Below are 20009 nucleotides of genomic sequence, written 5' to 3' on the forward strand. Positions count from 1 at the left end.
ATTTTCAGAAAAGTATTGCAATTAGATTCAACTAAATCGCAACAGAATCGTCAGGTATAAAAAAAAGATTTCTGCTTAAGACAGCAAGGGAAAAGGTGATCTACGACAACATTGTGACATTGATTGGCTTAACGTATCACGGGTTCCGTCATTTGGAAACGCTGAGAAGTGATCAAGATGCAAATCTTCACAGCCGAGGTATTTGATAATGAGAACATGTGTTACTTGGAGTTATTAGACAGAGATGAAACGGTGCGAGGCCAGTTTAGAGGCAGGCAGCACTAATGAGACGCTGGAAATGCGGATAGGAAAAATGTCCTATCAAAGGCGTATCGAGAAATTAAAATTCAAAAGCAAGAGTATGACCGTTTTAGCGATTCATTAACTGCAATACTGCTGTAAGCTATGGGCGTTTATGTATGTGTGCCATAGTTTTAGGGACATGGGGAGCAACGTGTTGTGATCAAAATCATTTTGTGTCACTGCTGGGTGGCAGTTCACAACTATAGATGCATGGTTGATATCGATCACACAGCACATGCACTTTCGGAGCAGACGGAGCTTTTGGAGATGAGGTGAGCAGTAAGGGTGGGAACCTCTGGGCATCACATGATTCAATATGATATGTGATACATGGCTCGCAATAATGATAACCTTACGATAAATGCGATAATCGATACGTCACAATCTTTCTTAAAAATTTGAGATTTAACCTTTTTGAACATCATTCAACATTTTTGACATTTGTTTTCATGTGCTTTGATATCAGAATAAAAAGTATCGCCCCTAGCGAGCAGTTTTAGCAGGTTTAGAGAAACGCATTACTGTGGAATATTCGCCAGAATGTCAATGACTGTGATCGGCCTGTCTTATTAACACATTTGACAGATAATGCCAATCATACCAGGATTATTACCCCCCCGACACCATGACCTCCATTTCCCCTTTGTAATCATAAGTGTTCACCTTCTCGCCGGTGCTGATGCTTCCACAGTGCAGGGCGTTGATGTCCTCTCGGCACTTATCCATGAAGCCGCAGATCAGGCGGTAGTCGCTGAAGATGATGCTGGTCATCTTGTGGATGTACTGGTTACACTGGTAATCGCTGATGTTGCCTCGGTGATCCACCAAACAGGAAACCAGGTAGCCCTTCCCCAGCTCCTCCGCTGCACATTCTTTGATCTTAGATAAAGAAATGAAGGCACAGGGGTGTTTCAGACATGATTTTGGGGAACTGGTGCATTTGATATATTTTCTTGTAGTCATTTACTTTGCTATCGTAGATTATCTTGTAGAATGTATGATAATAGTACTTAAAGGTAATGTTTGTAGGATGCCCTTGAGGTAGCATGGGGCTCAATCATTTATCAACTGTTATGTAGGAAAGCCATCGAGGTGGCGCTCACAAAGCTCTAATTAGCCCGGGTCCTGTGGTTAAGAATCACTGGTTTACGAACTGTCCATGTAATGATTAGCCTTTACCTCAGCGATCGTGCTCTTGCAAACTTCAACAGCGACGGACTCGAACTTGGGGTCAGTGGTCAGGTTCAGCTTGTAGTTCCACAACAACTGTGGGAAAAACAGAAAGCAACAAGTAGTTATTATTCTGATAGAGCGAAGATTGCGTTACTGGGATAGGATATAAACGTGGGGGAAGGAACTTACATGGTTGCATTCTGTAGAGATCTCGGTTTCCTGAAAGAGAGAAATAAATCAGTTAGCGGAAAATTCATAAATTCAGCTCATTATTTGCACCTTTCTACAGCAAAAGAAAAGCAAGATTTCATTCCACATTTCTTGACATATCGTGCAAAAGTTGTTGATGATGATGATGATTAGCCCATAGTTCTTAACTTTCACAAAACTTCATATTTTTTTCTTTTTGCTTGAAGACTCTGCAACGGCTTCTTTAACGGCAGTGCATCAGTGTAAAAAAACATAGTCCAGTTCATGCTTTGAGGCACAAAAACTGATATATTCCCTTGTCATATCATACATTATATTTGGAAGACTTTTTTTGTTGCAAGAACACATCCAAGGGAACAAATTATTCAAAATGGCGCACATTAAAAAAAAAACTACTTGGTAATGAAACGGTGAACAATTTTAGATAAATACCTAAAGTGAGCATATAAGTGTTGCGACTTGATTGTTTAAAAAGAATCCCATGCATTTCAAAATATAGTGCAGAATTTTTTTGCATTGGAAGGAGCCAAGTCAAGGCTTTAAAGCGAGTCCTCCCACAACTTCCCAGGCCTCTGGGGAACAGAGAAACATTGCGATGAAAATTTGTTAGCTACAAGTTTGACTAGAGTTCATTATTTTCACAAAATCTCAGTGAATATGAACACGCTGCATATCATTTTGATGCACAGAACCAAGAAAATTCCATCGCTGAATTAGTTTTAACCTAACCGCCATGCAAAACGACGCAGCCAGCAACAACAACAGCCTGCTAATGCTAACGGCAGCATGCTAATGCTAATGGCAGCTAATCAAGGTTGGGACAAAAACGATGATTGAATCAACTTAAGTAATAAAATAAAATTGGCCTCTGCTGAAGTGGCTAAGTATTATGTTTTTACAGGATTACAGACCAGATATTTGGAAAATTCTGCCAAAAATATCAGTCAAAAATATCAGCTGTGCATACTGGCATCAGCAGATTAAAGTCCCCAATAAATTGACATCGGCTTTAGAAAAACCCATATCAGTCGACCTCTAATAGAGACGATATAATCTGTTGTCCTAACTACAGTCTTTGCGATCAGCTAATTGAAACCATTCAAAAGACAATTTTTGAGTCATCACCTATTTGTGCAACCCTACTATGAACATAAGAAAACAAGTACGGCAGGTATTTTACTAAATGCCAGGTCACTCTTGCTGGCCCTCTCTGTCCCCATTATTAAGAGACGCACGTCAGCACCTCCCACAAGGCACTGGGCTGACCCACGATTTGGATGGTCCTCTCGAAGTGCTGGTGGAGGCAGCCTATTTCCACTGAGGAGGAGGACGTTCTGTGGCTGTATCCTGCCGAGAGGAGCTGACCTAAAATGGCCCATTCGAAACACTGTGCTACATCTTAAAACAGAGAAAAGCCCCGAATGATTGCAGTTTTCCCCGCGAGAGCTCCAACCTTTTGAAAAGACGCCAGCGCAGATGGAAGAGGAGCTCCTGACTGTGTTACCACATGGCAGCCAGAGGAACAGAGGGACAAGAGCGGGAGCGCGTGTGTTGGGCTATTTACAGCCAAATGTAACACACTAGTGACACTATTGTTCAGCACGTAGACACGCGGAGAGAAAGGGGTGCTACCCAAACACGAGGGAAGGCCCTGGAAGTGGGTCAACAAAATGATGTGTGTTGTTTTTAAGAGGCTCTTTTTATGTAATCTATTTTTAAAATCAAAGTACCGTACTGTTGTTTCTCCCAGTGGCAGTATTCTTCATAGGAGAGAATCGCCACATGAATAATACATTTCTTAATCTTTACATAAGTGTTAGAGGCTACTTTTGCTTAACCTCATCCAATGTACCAATAATGAAAAAGAAAAATTGTACATTTAAGGAAAAGTGATGGAAACTTGATGATTTTTGTATTGGAAAAGAGGTGGATTAAAGCTTTAAAATGAGCCCTCCCGGAAGCTGTGAGGAATCGTGATGAAGAAGAGAGTGTTCCTTTTACAGAACGGCTCTGCGCACATTAAAACTAGACTTTTTTATCTTCAAATTGGTCCAGTGCCACCTCGTTCTGTGTTTACACAAGGCATGGTAGGCGAATGTATGGAGTGTCCTTAGAATCAAAAATGTAGCACATGTATGGAGTTAAACTAATGTGTCAATTTAGCAAACGTACGGCACTAAGTTAGCACCAAAATATTGCGAATAAATGCTGGTGGCACCTAAAAGGTCAGCATTATAACCGCTTACATAATTTAGCTGCACATAATAGTGAACGAGAGCTAGGTCAAAGCGCACTAAAGTCGAAAGTTGCAAATGAAAAAATGGAGATGACTCTGCACAGCTTTAGGTCTGATGAAGGGCCAATACTGCCCGAAACGTCACACCTTGTGCTGAAAATAAAATAATGGGAGCTCAAGCTTTGCAGTCATTATCATTTTTCATCTGCACATAATAATGGCAATGAACGCCTCGATTTTCCTTTTTGTTTTGTTCTTGTTTGATTAAGTTGTTGCTCCTCAAGGTATATATTTGATATGTGAAAGAGGCATGAAAACAAGCTGTGACTGGGTGCATTTCACTGCTAAATCAGCTGACAAATAACAATGTTTGCCAAAAAATACCTTAGCCCTTCTTGAATTCTGCAAATCAGAAAAGAGGGCGGGGAACATTTTATAAATATAACTTCAAAATGAACATAGTTTGCCCTAAGTTTAACCCAAAATGACAAGCAACAATGAAAAAGCCCAACAAGGATAAATGCTTAGAGGCAAAAGCAACTTTGTTTAAAGTCAAAGAAGTGGCTTGGTTACATAAATTAGCATAAAATTAATTATTTTTACAACAGTGACAAGATTTCTATGATTAAAATATTAAACATATTAATAAATAGGTTGTGAAACATGCTTATACACCCATGTTAGAAATCAGTAGATACAACTAGGTACAGGGCCTTGAATTCTCAGTGTAACTCTAATCGCATCGTCATGTAACTTCCTTATATCCGTTTAAGCTATAGTACTGTGATCTTTGCCTTCTCCTTTCGCGCTCTGCCTATCCCTGCCAGGCCGTACCAAGTGTCACCGGGAGAGACAGATGTTTAAACAGCACAGCGCTGACTCAGAGCTGGACAACTGCAGAGAAAAGAGATACATCAAACCGCCGAGTACAAAAACCGTGTCCCTGACCACACCACCCACACGCCAGAGGAGCATTCCAGCCTTCCAGTCTGTGCAGCGGTGCCGGTAGTGGTAATTATACAACTAAATATTGTGTCATGTCCTGCCAAAAAGAGTCTCCTGTAAATAAATTAGCCTGTAATGTGGATGAACCAGAAAAGCGTACTGCGGGGGAGCGTTAAACATCACCAGAGAAATCATGAAATGCCTCCGGCTACATTCTTCAGAGACAAGTGTCCATGTAAGGATTTCCTAGAATACTGTAGGTCTACAGCCAGGGATTAACAACACAATTACATCATATTCATACATTGGCAACTTCTACAGGTTTTAAATCTCAAACATCATCTTGTGCGAATTTGGATTGGCCCACAGAGAAAACCACGCCTCAGATTTCACAGAGAGCAGCAGCAGAAGCGGCACATTACAGTGACTCATGGGGGTGGACCAAAGACGGAGCATCTGCACACGCGACGAGGCCAAGGAAACATCATGGCAATAGTATTTTTGATTAATCAAGTCAGTGACAAGAGATAAATATTTTGTATAGCAACCAGAGAAAAGCAAGCGTGAATGAGTGCACGATCCCCCCTCCGTTTGAAGTTGTTTGCTGATACAAACATGGGTTGATATGAATCTTAATGTGGACTCTACAAAGCAGCGGTTATATAAAGAGGGCAATGCGTGGCTTTTCTGACATGGGAATGTATTTCAGCAATGCAATATTGATAATAGACACACTAATATATAAGACATTGGTATTGGGAACAAAGACAAAGCTTAACTCTCGATAGTAAGCTCCATTTCATTCACCATTTTACAAGGTGCTACTTCTAACGGTGGAGTGCATTCAGAACATCTAAGGTGATATTTAAACACAATCTATTATAGAAAACGCTATCTCAATGGCCGCCGCCTGGGCGCCGCCATGTTTATTTCCCATACCGACTTTGAAGCTAAGCAGGGACGGGCCTGGTTAGGACTGGGATGGGAGACCGTTCCTCCCAAGCTAAGCAGGGAAGGGCCTGGTTAGGACTGGGATGGAACACCGTTTGGGAACATCAGGAAGCCTGGCGACAGTAGTGAGTTTGTGCGTGGTGCCGGCCCCCACGTTGCGGTCCCGCCGCCAGCGGGAATTGACCACGTGTCCATATGGACCGCGGTGCTGCTGTCCGAGGACAACCCGCCGTCACAACAACGCGAGTGCGCGAGATCTGACTGCCGTGCGTGTGCGCGCATCCAAACAGGCCGATGTGTGTGTGTGCGCGTGTGCGCGCGTTTGTGTGTGCGTCGGTGCGCATATGTGTGCGCGCGTGCATCAAAACAGGGCGGTGTGTGCGTGCGTGTGCGCGTGCGTGCGTGTGTGTGCGCGTGCGTATGTGTGCGCGCGCGCATCGAAGCCGGGCGATGTGTGTCATTTGCTTTCACGTATTGTGAGCCCAGAGGTACATTTTATTCTAAAGCAGCTTTGAACGCATTGCCAATTTTATTGTAAGGTTATAAATTCTGTCTAATAACGATCATTAGGCTATTTCAGTTCAAAACCTACTTATTTTTTTTTACATTGTACACTACCGTGATGCACCAAACCACGGATCCTGCACCGTGAACCGAACCGTTAGAGCTGACCCCCTAATATTTATCCATAATTATCCCACTGTCTCTTGAATTCTATTCCCTTTTAGCGAACATATTGTCGTTGTAGTTTATAAGAAAGGAGTACGGGTGCATCAAACACTCAAATTGCAGTTTGTTTGAAATTATTTTTAGCATTATTTATTTTTAACATTTGTAGTGGCCATAGTTTTTGGAATGGGTTGGGAACCACTGGTCTACAGCTGAACTGTGTGACCGGTTGGACATTTCTTTGTAATAACTCATAATCTCAGAATATCACATGTGGAAACTAGCGAGGCCCGGCCAAAGGCCGGGTCTCAGCTAGTATATACAGAAATACTTAAACATATTTAGAGTCATGCTGGCACATTGTCGTTCTTGTGCAAATGAGTTGTCAGTAATCCATTTTTCACTCATTAAGCTTCAGTAGAAATGTAGAAAGCTTTAAAAGCAGTAAAGTTAATGGGATGATTGGGGGGTCTTTCATCTCTCCCTAGTGCCTCTGGCCAGAAAATTGCAACTTCGCCGCCACTGGGTCGGAGCCACCAATACACACTAATGGAATCACGAAAAAGAAGCCAACAGGCTACCAAAGCTAACAGGCTAACAAAGCTAACTGCGAGCTAGCGCCACTTTAACAGTATTTACAGCCAAGTTTGAGTGAAAAAAATTATCTCCATTGTGTAATTGGATGTACGATATCCTTCTCTCCCTTTGTCTTTTCTGTCAGCGTAGTATTTACTCTCACGGACAATTAATGAGTAAAAAAACGTAACATACTATGTCACCTGCAGTGGCGCTTATGGCCTCTTGGGGCACGAGTTACTTAGTACTGCTTTAAGGTACTTGGCGAGGGGTTGAATAGTTTTTGGTAGAGGAAGGACTCCTGAAGTAGTTTGAACACCACATTTTACAGTATTTCACACACTTTCCTTTGATTATTTTTGTTGTTTTTCAGTTGGTGCTTCGTTTGCCAAATCTAAAAGAGAAAGCAAATATGTGCAGTCCACATCAATGTCCTAATAAGCTGTGCTGCCAATTTGGAAAAACTCAAATGAAAAAATAAGTGCGTTTACCCAGGGCATAAACAACCAAAATAGCGTTTCAGAACTTTTGAAATTACGCAGACCCACGAGCAAATTGGTCAGTCATTTTCATCGGCTGCCAATTACAAAGCGAGTTTCTAGGCCCTATTCCTAAAACCACTTAACTGCCCAGCTTTCTAACACTCCAGTAACAAGGAGATCCCCAAATTAATTCCAACACATTTTCACATTTAAGGCAAGGCAAGTTTGTAGAGCACAACTCACAACTCACACACAAGGCAATTAAAAACAGGCTTCTTCTAGCGTTAATTATTTGCTGAATTTTCCCACCTGTGATTACAAATTCAGTATGAATTTCCTATAAACTTCGCCGCTGTCCAGCTGGCTTGACTATTCAGTAACAAGGGAAACCTACCGTCCCCCGCAAAATTTTCTGATTTTCTCAAAAGTGGCTGCTCTTTGTTTACCGCCTCCGCCGCTCGCTGCAGAAGACGCTGTCAAGAGCCCTGTTGGGACTAATGGGTGCAGTTAATTCAAACGTTATCAACTCCTCTCCTGGCTTTGTCTCCAGGAAAGCGGCGCGTGGCGGAGGAGCTATAATTGGTTCGGTGGGTGAGAAGAGACGCGCAGGAGACGACTGACACGGGGGGGAAAGTGACAGCACAAGAGAAGAAGAGAGGGAGACAGAACTAAAGAAGAAGGCAGAACCTACAGCTTCAGAAGGATGGCTGTAATGGGGAGTAAAATCCCAAGTCAACCCACTATCCGGCATTACTGTCACACACGTACTACGAGAAAGGCATTGTGTGATACGGCTGTTGAATATTGTGCACTGTAAGGGATTTAGGTGTAACCAAAAGCACTGCAAAAACTAAAACTGCGTGAGACTAAAATACTCTTGATTGAAGTGTCCCAGGTGAAGGCCATTCGTGCTGTTCACATTGGCGATGTCCAACACCTTGTACTTCTGGACACTTCTTCAGTCCTGCTCGATCATGGATACCTGGTGGTTCCATGCTTGATTCATAGTCAGTGACCTTGTTGGCAACAAAACGTTTGATTGTTCTGTGGTCCCGTCCCAATGTTTTAGAAATTTCAAGAGCCCTGCATCCCTTTGACAAGCTATCGACAGTTTTTGACTTTTCCGTGTCTTTTCCTTCCCATTTTGGGCAAGAGAAAGAAACTGCATATAATTCTGCCTCTAATTCAAAGTGTGGACCTTCCTCTTATTACACGCATGGCCCATCACCAGTTGGAAAATGTGAAGAAAAATAAAAACTCATTAATGATGCACGCACTGTAAATTAATGTCAACCAACGAAATGTTCATGTAGTTTTTTTATGGGTCACAGAGAAAAACATAACGAACCATAAAGATGATAATCAAAGTCAAACATCTGAGATTGAAACGAGGAAATGCTGCTACTTCCTGTTGAAAACAAGTGGCACTTTTACTCTTTATCTCAACTAGAGGCGTTTTAGTCCGTAAAATAAATGTAATTCATGTTTTTAGTTTGGAAGCAAACCCAAAACTATCTCTGAAAGGCACCAGTATTTTCTTCTACTAAAGTGTAAGTCATATTTTTACCCCTGGGGAAGCATATGTCATCTGTCCTCCTCTGTGCCCCATTGGGTCGATACGATGATGTAAGAGGAAGAGCAGACCTGTGGTTTAATGGCCTTCTGACGAGACGTAATTAAAGAGTGAACCGCTTTCTCCGGCCTCGCACTGACGTCTGCAGACAGCGGCCGGATAATGGACACTATCACTCTGCGCAGTCAGGCAGCAGCGTAGTCACGGTTTGGCCTTTTAATAAACTGCATTAAAAAGAGTCAATGGTTTGTGAGGAAGCCAAATATTCACAACAGCTCTGAACGTGATATTGTCAATATTAAGAGTTACTGTGTGGCATACAAAGTTTTGCGTATAGTATCCAAAACTCATTGCTTTTCACATTCTGTCTGTGTATTCTGTCACATATGATAAAAGGGGGGCCTGGGGGTCTTCCCTCAGAAAAAAAATGTAAACAAATTGATGTATGCTACACACAGCAATATAGTCACTTAATCGAGTTCGCATCTCAAACTTTTCAAAACACCAGACAAAATATCTGACTTTATCTAATTTGGAAAGTCCAACAGAGATTCAGAAGCTCTTTCATATGAGTCCTAGCCCTAGAGGGGACCCCAATGTACATATTTTTAGGGGGGGTGAAACCAGAGCGCCCAATGGAAACTTGCAGACACACAGGGAGAAAATGAATTCAACAATTGGGGGGCTGTTTGCTGTGCGACTGCCGCCCAAACAGACCCAAAAACTAAACCAAGCAACTATACTGTGTCTTTGAGCAGGACTGAGAAAAACAGTGTGTTAATTTGAGAACCACTACATTTTCGTAAAAGACTAAAGATTATTCATTCATACTCTTTGCATAAATGTAGCCCTTTTTGAAGAATTCACTAAGACAAAGAGATCAATAGCTTTTTGATGCTCATTTCCAAGTCTAGAATAAACGCCTTGTGCATTTCAACGGCGCATTACATAACTGAAAAGCCAATTAGCAGTCTAAGTAATAACGTGTTATTCTTGTGCGCAGTTTATTAACAGGCTACTTCCCGTTTCTCCGTGCACTGTTGGATAGACACACAACACTGCATATGTAAACAATACGGCTAGTAGGGGGGAAAAAGTCACCACAAAATCATAAAACCCTAGCAACAGCAGATACGCACTTTTCAGATTCTGCAGTGATTGTTACAGGGAGATTGTAATTAGTTCCAATAATGGATTTGCTCGGTTCAAAATTCAGGGAATTGTCCTTTTTTTTTCTCCACCGTTAGCCCAGAAACCTGATTATTTCCGATTATCTGAAGAGACAAGAGTGATTCGTGGTAATCAAGCTGTAAACAGTGATGGTGGTAAGCAAATGTGATTGGCAAACTAGGAGCCCCCTCTGTCTTTTGTGGATTTCTTAACAAGACGTCAGCCCCTACCCAACCCACCCATCTGACACAACCCCCCACAGGTTGGAACAACATAAAAAACGTTTAAGTATAAGCCTATTTCTACAAAACTGTTGTTTCTATATCATCTTGCAGACGAAAAATTGCCCACGTACTGTACCTGCGTGACAGAGGTTATTACTGACAAGGAACACACAAATAAGCTGCTATATTTATCTAACCACACCATAAATCTGCATGGATACGATGGTCATCTGGCTGGCTCATATCAAATGGTTTTCATGAGGTGGTCCTCAATCTGATCCCTTCACCACTCAAATTGTCTCTGCTATAAATTACATCTTTTTAATATGTAACAGCTATTGATTTTAGAATCATTTTGCCTGTTTCACTCTGAATTGTGCCGGATGAAAATGCGTTTTGCGTGCAGTGGATTAGGCTTAAATGTGTTGATCCGATGTGATGTTCAAAATTGTTTTAAATATTAATGTATGATTTTCTACGTGCTACAGGACAAGATTATAAACCACACAACACTATACATTGGATGTATCAGTCAGATCAGGTAACAATGGAGTCAGCATCACATGCAGTTAGGAGCCTATGCATTCAATTGTGTGAATGTAGTTCATGCCTGACTGCTGCATTCTTTTGTTTGCAAAGAATGAGCACAGAAAAAGAATTAAAAAAGCACAATGTAGACGCAGTCCGAACGGGCCGGTCCCGAGTGTCTTCAGCCTCCTCCCTGTGGACCCTCCTGCTCCACGTACACGAAACCACACAGACACACAAAAATGCTGCGAGTCTAAAACAAGTAACCTAACATCACCCTCCGCACAGAGCGCCAGCTGAGCCACACTGAAATCTGCGCAGAAAACTCAGGAGGCAAAAACATTTTTTTACAGAGCACATTCAACAATACTACTGTGGCCGCCTCTACAATATACCAATGACTATTTTAGTACTGCAATTACAATTAGATTTTCATTGTATTTTTCAAGGTTCACAGTGCACTTAAAACCAGCCATAAAATGTAAGCAAAACCCAAGCAGCTCTTCATAAAAAGTGAAACATTGACTCGGAAAAACAACCAAAGTGTCACATGAACTCGTCCTCTCACTGATACAAAAGGACAACTGTCTGACATTTGGAGATCTGGCTCTAGCTCTGGTGCGGCTGTGGCATTAAAATATTCAGATAAAATCAGCCGCGGAAGGGAAACAGACTGAGAGGCAGATTAGCATAGAACTGCAATGGAAAAAAAGCTTGTTGCATGAAGGCATTCTTTTAAACATTTAGAGAAGTATAGAACTACTGATTTGCACATCATTAGAATTAAGTAATGAAAAGGTGCATCATTTTCAAGTCATTTAAGACATTAAAAAGCCAGGCTATTTTGTCAACTGAACGGCTGCTATACTGACACAGGCCCAACACTCAACAGTGCATAATAATTGGTCCTCTTATTAGAAGTGAAAAAGTTGTATAATATCAATTTTCAGCACAAGACTGGGCCTTGTGACTGTTCAGCTGCTGATATGAAAACACACTGCAGTTTGTTGAAGAGTCTTCTGGAAACAAACAGGCGCCTAATGAGCTTAAAGAGGTGGATTATATACGGATAGTGAGTGCCACACATTAGAGGTCCAAGACACCCTTACCTACAGACTCTGCAAACAGAACAGAGCCAGGCTGCTGTTAAAAGCAGAGCTGGGATGATGAGTTTGTGACGCTGCAATTAGGGCTGTTCCAAATTCCAATGCCGATATTGGAATTTATGCAGATCCCACACATTTCTAAAATATCGGTTTCGGCGAGTACCTGAGAAAAAACCTGGTATCTCCTGAATCTCCTGGCTTTGCTAACAGTAACACTCACAGCAGCTTTAAGTGTACATATCATGCGTACGAGGCTTAAAAACAGAACTAAAAAACATTATTTTGGATGACTCAGCGCTGATATGTAACGTTTTATAATTTGATGTAAGAATTAAATAGTATGGGCTCATGAGGACTTTGCCCGGGGCTCCTCCTCCTCCTCTGCAGGCAGCAAGTAAGTTTCAGTTTCGATTTACAGCATAGTTAGCAGCACTAGCAAGGTGTGAAAAACATGCTGATGTTTTTCAGCGGTTATGAGAACAGCTCATAAAGTGATTGTTACTCTCCATCAACGACTACTCTCAGCCCAAGTATCGACATCTGACCGGATGGCAAAAAATGGTATCGAATTAACACTTACTGCAAAAAAAAAAAAAAAAGACAATCACCACCACCCTTTCCAAGTACGACATCTCCAGGACCTTCTCTACTTTTATCTTGGCACAAATTGGTCACTTCAGACACCCAGAGACACCCAGAGACACCCTGAGAAACCGAAATCACACGTTCAGGCACTTGAGGTTACAGCAATATGAGACACAGTGATGAGTAATCCTAAAACCCAACCACAAGGTGTGAAAGCATGACCCAACATCTACTGGGAAACTCTCCATGCAGCACAGAGGCAGGTTAGAGCTGGATAATGCTTTCTCAAACTCATCTACTATGAAAAGGAGACTCGACAAAACCGTCTCAGGAAAGGGAATGGGATGACTCAACGCGGTGGATTCAAAGCCAACATGAAAAGGGTGGAGGAGCGAACACAATCAGCTATTATCTTCAAACTGGGCATTTTTGGAGAAATGTCAGCGTGATTTCTAACTAAAGCTGTGTATTCTATTCTTTTGTTTGACTTTCGGTTTACACTGGAAACAAGTCCTTAACTAAAGGACTTTGACAACGTACACATTTTCTATTTGCCTTTCGTTGCTCCTTAAGGTTTCACAAAATGTTAGCAGTTTAGTGTCGCACCAACAGCTCACTTTTCGACTCAAAAGTGCAAGAGACGCTTGATTCACACGATCAGCAGTCGATAAAACTACTGGCAGCGTTTTTGCAGATCAAAACTCCTATCAGCTCGGAGAAGAAAAAAATGTTGTGAATGATATGGCGGCAAGTCAGGGTCGAGGTTAATTCAGCCGTAGATGCGTTGCTCATTTGCGGCTCCTTAACCTTGAACGCTCACTTATTGTGGAGGACATTTGGAGTTTATCTCATTATGCTGTTGGTGTCAGGTCAAATTAGAGACAAATGGCTTTTTACGCATAAATTATACAGTGAGAAAATATAAGAAGCTCTAGCAATGATCTCAGTGGTATTAAATAAGTTACAAGCCACAATATTAATGTTACAGCTTGTCTTGGTAAATTGCTGTAATGTTATTTACATGCTTTCAGGGGATTATAGCTCGGTGAGCACTTTTCTTACTATCTGTGACAGCAGTGAACATGAAACATGAAAAAACGCCTGCACACCTGCTCCTTTTTTACTGCGTTGAATAAAACGTTTAAACTGGGCCTTCCTCTGTTTTGAGACGTTTCAACCAGACTTTTTTTTTTCTTAAATCTCTACTAACATTTTTTGGAGTCATGGTGGCCCCACGATAAGAAGGTTTTTGGGTCAACCCAAAACATTAAAGGGATATTTCAGGAATTTTGACATAGGGCCCCAATTTCCTAGTTATCCAGAGTGTTGCTGATTTCTGGAGATTTTTTGTTTTGTTTGTTATTCATGCAGTTCAGAAGCCCCTTATGAGAGACCAACAGGCCCGGTTAGAATCATGAGGCCGTCCTTCTGTGGACCCACCACCTGCAGGAGGAACCATAGGGGCTGGTGCAATGTGACATGGTCAACTCCAACAGCTGCCCCCACGACCCGGCAACGGACAAGTGGAAGAAAATGGATGGATGGATGGATGGATGGATGGATGGCAGTTCTTATATTTGAAGAATTTTGTGGTGCTATGCTTGTGCAAGGCTAGCGCATTTCTACGGTATCAGCTCACCTGCATTAAAAAACAGTCTGACCCGCTCCACAGTGCACCTGAGGCAAATCACTTATAACACTAGAATAATTTTAACCATTTTGCATTTAAAAGAACTTAGATTTGAGCAGCATCAGCTTCGTGGTTGTATAAGCTACGCAGCGGCGGAGTGATCTGCTAGAAAATAGTCCCTCAAAATGCGATCATTCATGTGATGCAAGGTCAGTTATATTCCAAAAATTACTCTATGGACACAAACATTTATATGGTTAGTCTGGTGTTATAAGTGATTTGCCTCAGGTGCTCTGTGGAGCGGGTCAGACTGTTTTTAATGCAGGCTAGCTGATACCGTAGAAATGCGCTAGCCTTGCACTAGCCTAGCGCCACATAACTCTTCAAATATAAGGACTGCATGAATTACAAGAAAAAAAAATCTCCAGAAATCAAAAACACTCTGGATAACTAGGAAATGAGGCCCTATAAATCCTGAAATATCCCTTTAACGTCTCCACTGCTCTTCACCCACTTTCACACAAAACTGTGCCGTTTTATAAAAGCCCACAATAAGGAAGAGAAAACGGAATTGAAAAAGAAAAAAGGTTTCGTATTAGCCACGTCATGTTGTGAAGTGTCATGTGCCGCTGAGTGCCAATTAAACTTTAACAGCTGAAGTTATTGTCTGGCAGTCGTAGCGGTCACTTTCCCACCAACAAGCGGTGGCGATCAGACTTCATATTATACGCTGCACAGATGACGAATGGCCTTCATCACTTGACCAGCTCTTCAGATGCACTTTCATGACTATTTATAAAACTTTAGTGTGATCGTATCGAGTATGGACAAGCGCCTCTATTGTGCCTATGTGACTGCCTGTCTATAACTCTCTAAAAAATAATGCAACGCATTATAACGTGTGCAGCACTTCGGAAACACTCGTTTATAAAATGTGCTGGATTGAATTAGGAATGTAATTATATTCTTGATGTAATATGAATTCATTATTAATATATGAGAGAATAATTAAATAAGTTCATTTATTGAGCAACAACACACAATGTATTTTATTTACATGAGTGCACAAACAATCTTTAGCTTTTGATTTCTTGGGCAAATGAAGATACACGAGACAAACAAACAAGCAGCGTGCTGGTTTGGAATATATAAAAATAGTTCGGTCTGACTTTGTTTGCTCCCAGAATGCATTGCTCTTAGTTTAGTTTGGCAGCGTCACTGCTCCACCACAGTGTGCTCAAAGCAAATCTTCGAGACGCTTCCTCTCAGCCTAGACTTGAACTGAAAGCCACCTATGTCAGCTAAACCTACTTCCCATCTGTTATGTCAAGTAATTACAACGATAATCAAGATTTGTACCAAGGTTTGAACTGGAAAAGTGCTATAGAAATGTAGACCTTTTTACAATGTTTCCTCCTGATCTGAACAAGTTCTGATTCTCATACAAATACTGACTGTGAATGCCAATATGAAACGCTGTATTGTTCTAGTGTTAAGTCCTTATCAGTTACATGCAGCGGTGTCCAAACATGTCCAGACACACCGCCGAAACCGCGGTCTCTATAATCCTGCTCCGGGCTCTAACGGCCTTTCCCAGGGGACGGCCGCTCTTTTGGGGAGATAAAATGGATTCACTCTGCCCTAAATTGCCACTAGCTTTGGGCCAGCGGTGTCAAACTCACTTTCGCTGATAACCGCAACAAGACGAGTGAATCCGATCTAGAACAAAGATTTTTTTTACTCGCAAGAAAATAAGAAAATAAAATGCCCAGCACATGGATGAATTGCTCACTCAGGGACGGGATGATGTTCCGTATTAATTATTGTTTTGACCTAATCGAGATGAAACTGAACAATAATAGGCAAATGACACATGGCGACGCAACGTAAACAAAGCAAGCCATGCAAGTTTGTGTTGTCAGTCCAGCTAAGCACTCATTCTGTTTAACACTCTAAACACTAAATAAAAGCATCAATTTTTAGAGTTTGTGGTGTCAGCAGAATCTCCTGAGTCAGTCGCGTAAACTGGTGCAACTTGAATCTATGGGCCTCTTTTAGAAAACACTGGAAACAACAAAGTTCCAGCATTTTGAGTGCGGTGCAGTGTACTCTCCAGACAGAGCATTGATTCTTAACCTTATGGTCGCGACGATTTCAGGCCGGCTGCGGTGGAATTTCTGATTAAAAGCTGTCGTTTGAGTCTCGTCTCATGCTCGAAAGATTTCAATATCATCCCATGCCTACTTCCTATTTCCTTTTGTCAAACAGTAACTCAAATGTGGCTGTTAAATAATAAGTTACATAGTTGGGGATCGTTGCTTTTTACAAGCCAAACGGGAAGCCTCTTATTAACTCTGGAGTGAGTACTTTGAGGCCAAAGAAGAAATAATTACGCTCTCTACCAGTAAGTATTTAGAATAGACGAAGATATTGTGGACTTAAGCATAGAATGAGCCCATGTGAGCTCATTACATTTCAAATGTTTAGAGTGTAAAGGGAAACATTGCATCGGTCACTATCATACAACAGAACAGGGCCATGTTTTGCAAGTGTGCGAGAGCAAATGGTTGTCATTTCTCACGTTTATGACTGACTGGCCACAGTCCAGAGGTTCACACAGCCGTACGACTAAACTGACTTGGCAATGGGTAAGGTCAAGTACCACCACTTCTAAAAAGACATCATTTAGACCGGCAGTTCTTAAAATGCGGTGCAGGAACTTGAAATTCTTTAACAATGTCTTGCTGAGGGTACTTACTGGGTACGACAGGAATAGGCGGTCTTTAATCCGGTTTTCTATTTTTGACAACTCAATCACTACTTATTGACTTCTACATTTACATTTGGTTTTAGTATACTTCATTTACTTTTAATTCAAGTTTTTCTAGATAATTGCCTTTTCAAGCCTCAGAAACATACAATGGACAGACGAAGTCTATACAAATTTAACCTCGTATCCACAGTATTTCAGATACTCATACTGCTAGCATAGAACAATGTGCAGCTACAGGACACAAAGATGAACATGTTTGTCTTGGGGCTGTGACGGTTAAAGTGGCTTAGAGGCTGCCTACACTGTCAGCAGCAATTCTGTTGAGCTAACTACAGTAATGCTAGGGTTCACAATGACAAGTTATGGCGAAATTACAATGGGACGCAGAACCAATCAGAAGCCAGGGAAAGGCTGGATGGCAGTCCACACAACATCAAGCCAATCATGTTACTAGGGAAAGCCACAGCCGTCCGCCAGCTGTTAGCAACCTTAATATAACCCCACTTTCTTCTTCTTAACAACGGCCACACAGCTATGTCGAACTCATTGTGGTGAAATGCAACACTGGTATGTCAAAAGTACTTTATGGCCACGCTCCGCACAGAGGCTGCACTGTACAGACACAACACAAAGCATTGCTGACTCAAATCCACGCACTTCTGACCTACATCTCTGCTTGAGCATGGAGGAAAAAATGGTTAAAAGCAAGGACCTTTTCTACTTTTATTTTGAATTCAATTTTGAATAATACAGTTACACTTTACAGTAGGGCAATCAGAATGGTTGATATTAGAAAATTATAAAGAAGGCAGTTTTTTTTTTTTTTTTAGAAAGTACCATTTACATTACAAACTCCTGCTTCCAGGCTGTTTACATTATGTTCAAATCCTGCCAGCCCTGTAATCCTAGACCTCCGCCAACATTTACTTTTTGTTCATATGTCAGTCATTAAAAATGCGAAATAAATCATGGGCATATTTAGAATATCATCTGTAGAGAATACTGAATCTCTGATTTTGAAACTTCATTGCAAACTTAATTACAGTTGGATATTTACACAAAAGTGTGCACGTGCAGCCCTGCCTAACAGTGGACTCAATTACCCACTTACACTAAGATGAACAGTAAGAGGAATAAGACTAAGTAATACTGGTTGGACAGGCAGGAGATGTTTTTTTATTGTGTATTCTTATAACAGATTGACATTTAACCTTGGTTGGTCAATTACTTGGATTTTGATTTGTGTAAGTACAGTAATATCTACCACTCATCATATTACCAAGTTAGAGCTTGAATAAATAAACTGAATAAACATAGTTGTTTTAGATCCGGTTTCAAACAGTGTACTGGCTGTGTCTCTGTAACCTGCAGGGGTTAATAACATCCCATTGTTCAATTCTAACATCAGGGAGCTATTTATGCGTAAGGTTAAGTAAGTGAGCCATTATCATGTATGTGTAGATTTGCCAAAGATACAGCCCACAGATGTGCAGTAATAAGCCGATAGCAACACTGCGCTGTATGTAATAAAACTGTCTGCTGTGTACAGTTCTAAAGCAACTGTTACTAAAAGGAAACTTGCCATAAATCCAAAATGATTGAATTGCAAAGGGATATTTTGGCGTGACGTCCTCCACAGTGCGAGGGCTAACGCGGAGCTAGCGGTTAGCTGCGCTCCTTTTGAGGCACACCCTGCGTATTTCCCCCAAAAAACACACATCTCATTTTTTGAAGTCATTCACCTCTTTCTTGTCCTGCAAGCACTCCAGCACCGACAGATTATTGTTCCAGGAATTCTTGGGGCAAAGCCGGGTCAGATCGTCCCTGCACACCGCCTCCTCAGCCAACTTCCAGCCGGTAGAGCGCCTCCGAGGGAGCGAGGCCCCAGCTCCCAGGCTCCTCTCCATGGCCACGGGGATAACAACGGCCGGCGGAGGACCCCCCGGCGGATTCCCGGCATTGTCGGCATTTGCGATAAGTTTGTTGTTTTCCGCCCCGCTCGGATGCACACGGGAGAAGATGCACATCAAAAGCAGGAGCAGAGGAACACGTATACAGTCCGCCATCTTCACAGGATCCAGAGCCTGCCGCCGCATTCACGCGCTGTCGGAAAAGTGGGATTCAGGGGGAGTAACCTGGAGATGGCAGCGGGGCTCGTGAATATTCATGAGCTGCCGAGGTGCGTTTACTGGCACTTGTTTCACTATAAATGCATATTTTTATTTATATCATTTATATTTTATACATTATATATATATTTTTTTCTTGACTACAATAACTATATAATGTTACAAAATATTATTGGGATATTGGAGGCAACCCGTGTATGCTAACAAATACACTTTGTATCCCTTCAGATCTCAACATTTTCTGTTCAATCAAAGGGCCTTCATAATAAGTTTGCCTTTGCAAATGTGAAAAAAATAATAATAATAATTCTAGTGAATGTGCAACATGAAGCAATATACAGCAAGTACCGTACAATAATAGGTTGCACTTTACTTTTCAGCACAGTAATAACATGGTAATGGAATGGAAATCGTATGGAAATAAGGACAACTAGCCTAGGGATGTAACAAGTTAATTTCTCCATTGTGAGATCAACAAAGTCCTATCTCATCTCATCAAGGGAGGGTTAGGGTGATCACTAATCATAATCAAAGAAATTAGGTGTGCCCATGTAATAATTATTAGGCACAGTGATATTTCTAGCCTATGTGGGAAAGTAAAGTGCTAGTAAATGATATTATACTGTTGCTTATAACTAAAAGTATATACAAAAATAAAAATTAATCACAATTGATAAATTGTTCTGATAGTCAATCAGCCACATGATGTCAATGCTTGAGTCAACAGAAAACTGTAAGAATTATAT

The 20009-nt window shown here is 41.4% G+C and overlaps 1 protein-coding gene across 2 annotated transcripts in view; it reads right to left on the bottom strand.

Annotated features, from left to right (window-relative positions):
* The window catches only part of glg1a (golgi glycoprotein 1a), a 42026-nt gene extending 22772 nt beyond the window's left edge, over positions 1 to 19254 (bottom strand). For both annotated transcript variants that reach the window (XM_079567958.1, XM_079567959.1), the window contains exons 1-4: positions 18877 to 19254; positions 1666 to 1695; positions 1483 to 1569; positions 967 to 1182 (exon numbers count right to left, since the gene is read on the bottom strand). In XM_079567958.1, the coding sequence (XP_079424084.1) occupies positions 967 to 1182; positions 1483 to 1569; positions 1666 to 1695; positions 18877 to 19230 (687 nt within the window). In that variant the 5' untranslated portion in view covers positions 19231 to 19254. The remainder of the gene's footprint in view (positions 1 to 966; positions 1183 to 1482; positions 1570 to 1665; positions 1696 to 18876) is intronic.
* Positions 19255 to 20009: the final 755 nt, after the last annotated feature.

This window comes from Gobius niger (assembly GCF_951799975.1).
Source record: "Gobius niger genome assembly, chromosome: 12".
NCBI classification, from domain to species: domain Eukaryota; kingdom Metazoa; phylum Chordata; class Actinopteri; order Gobiiformes; family Gobiidae; genus Gobius; species Gobius niger.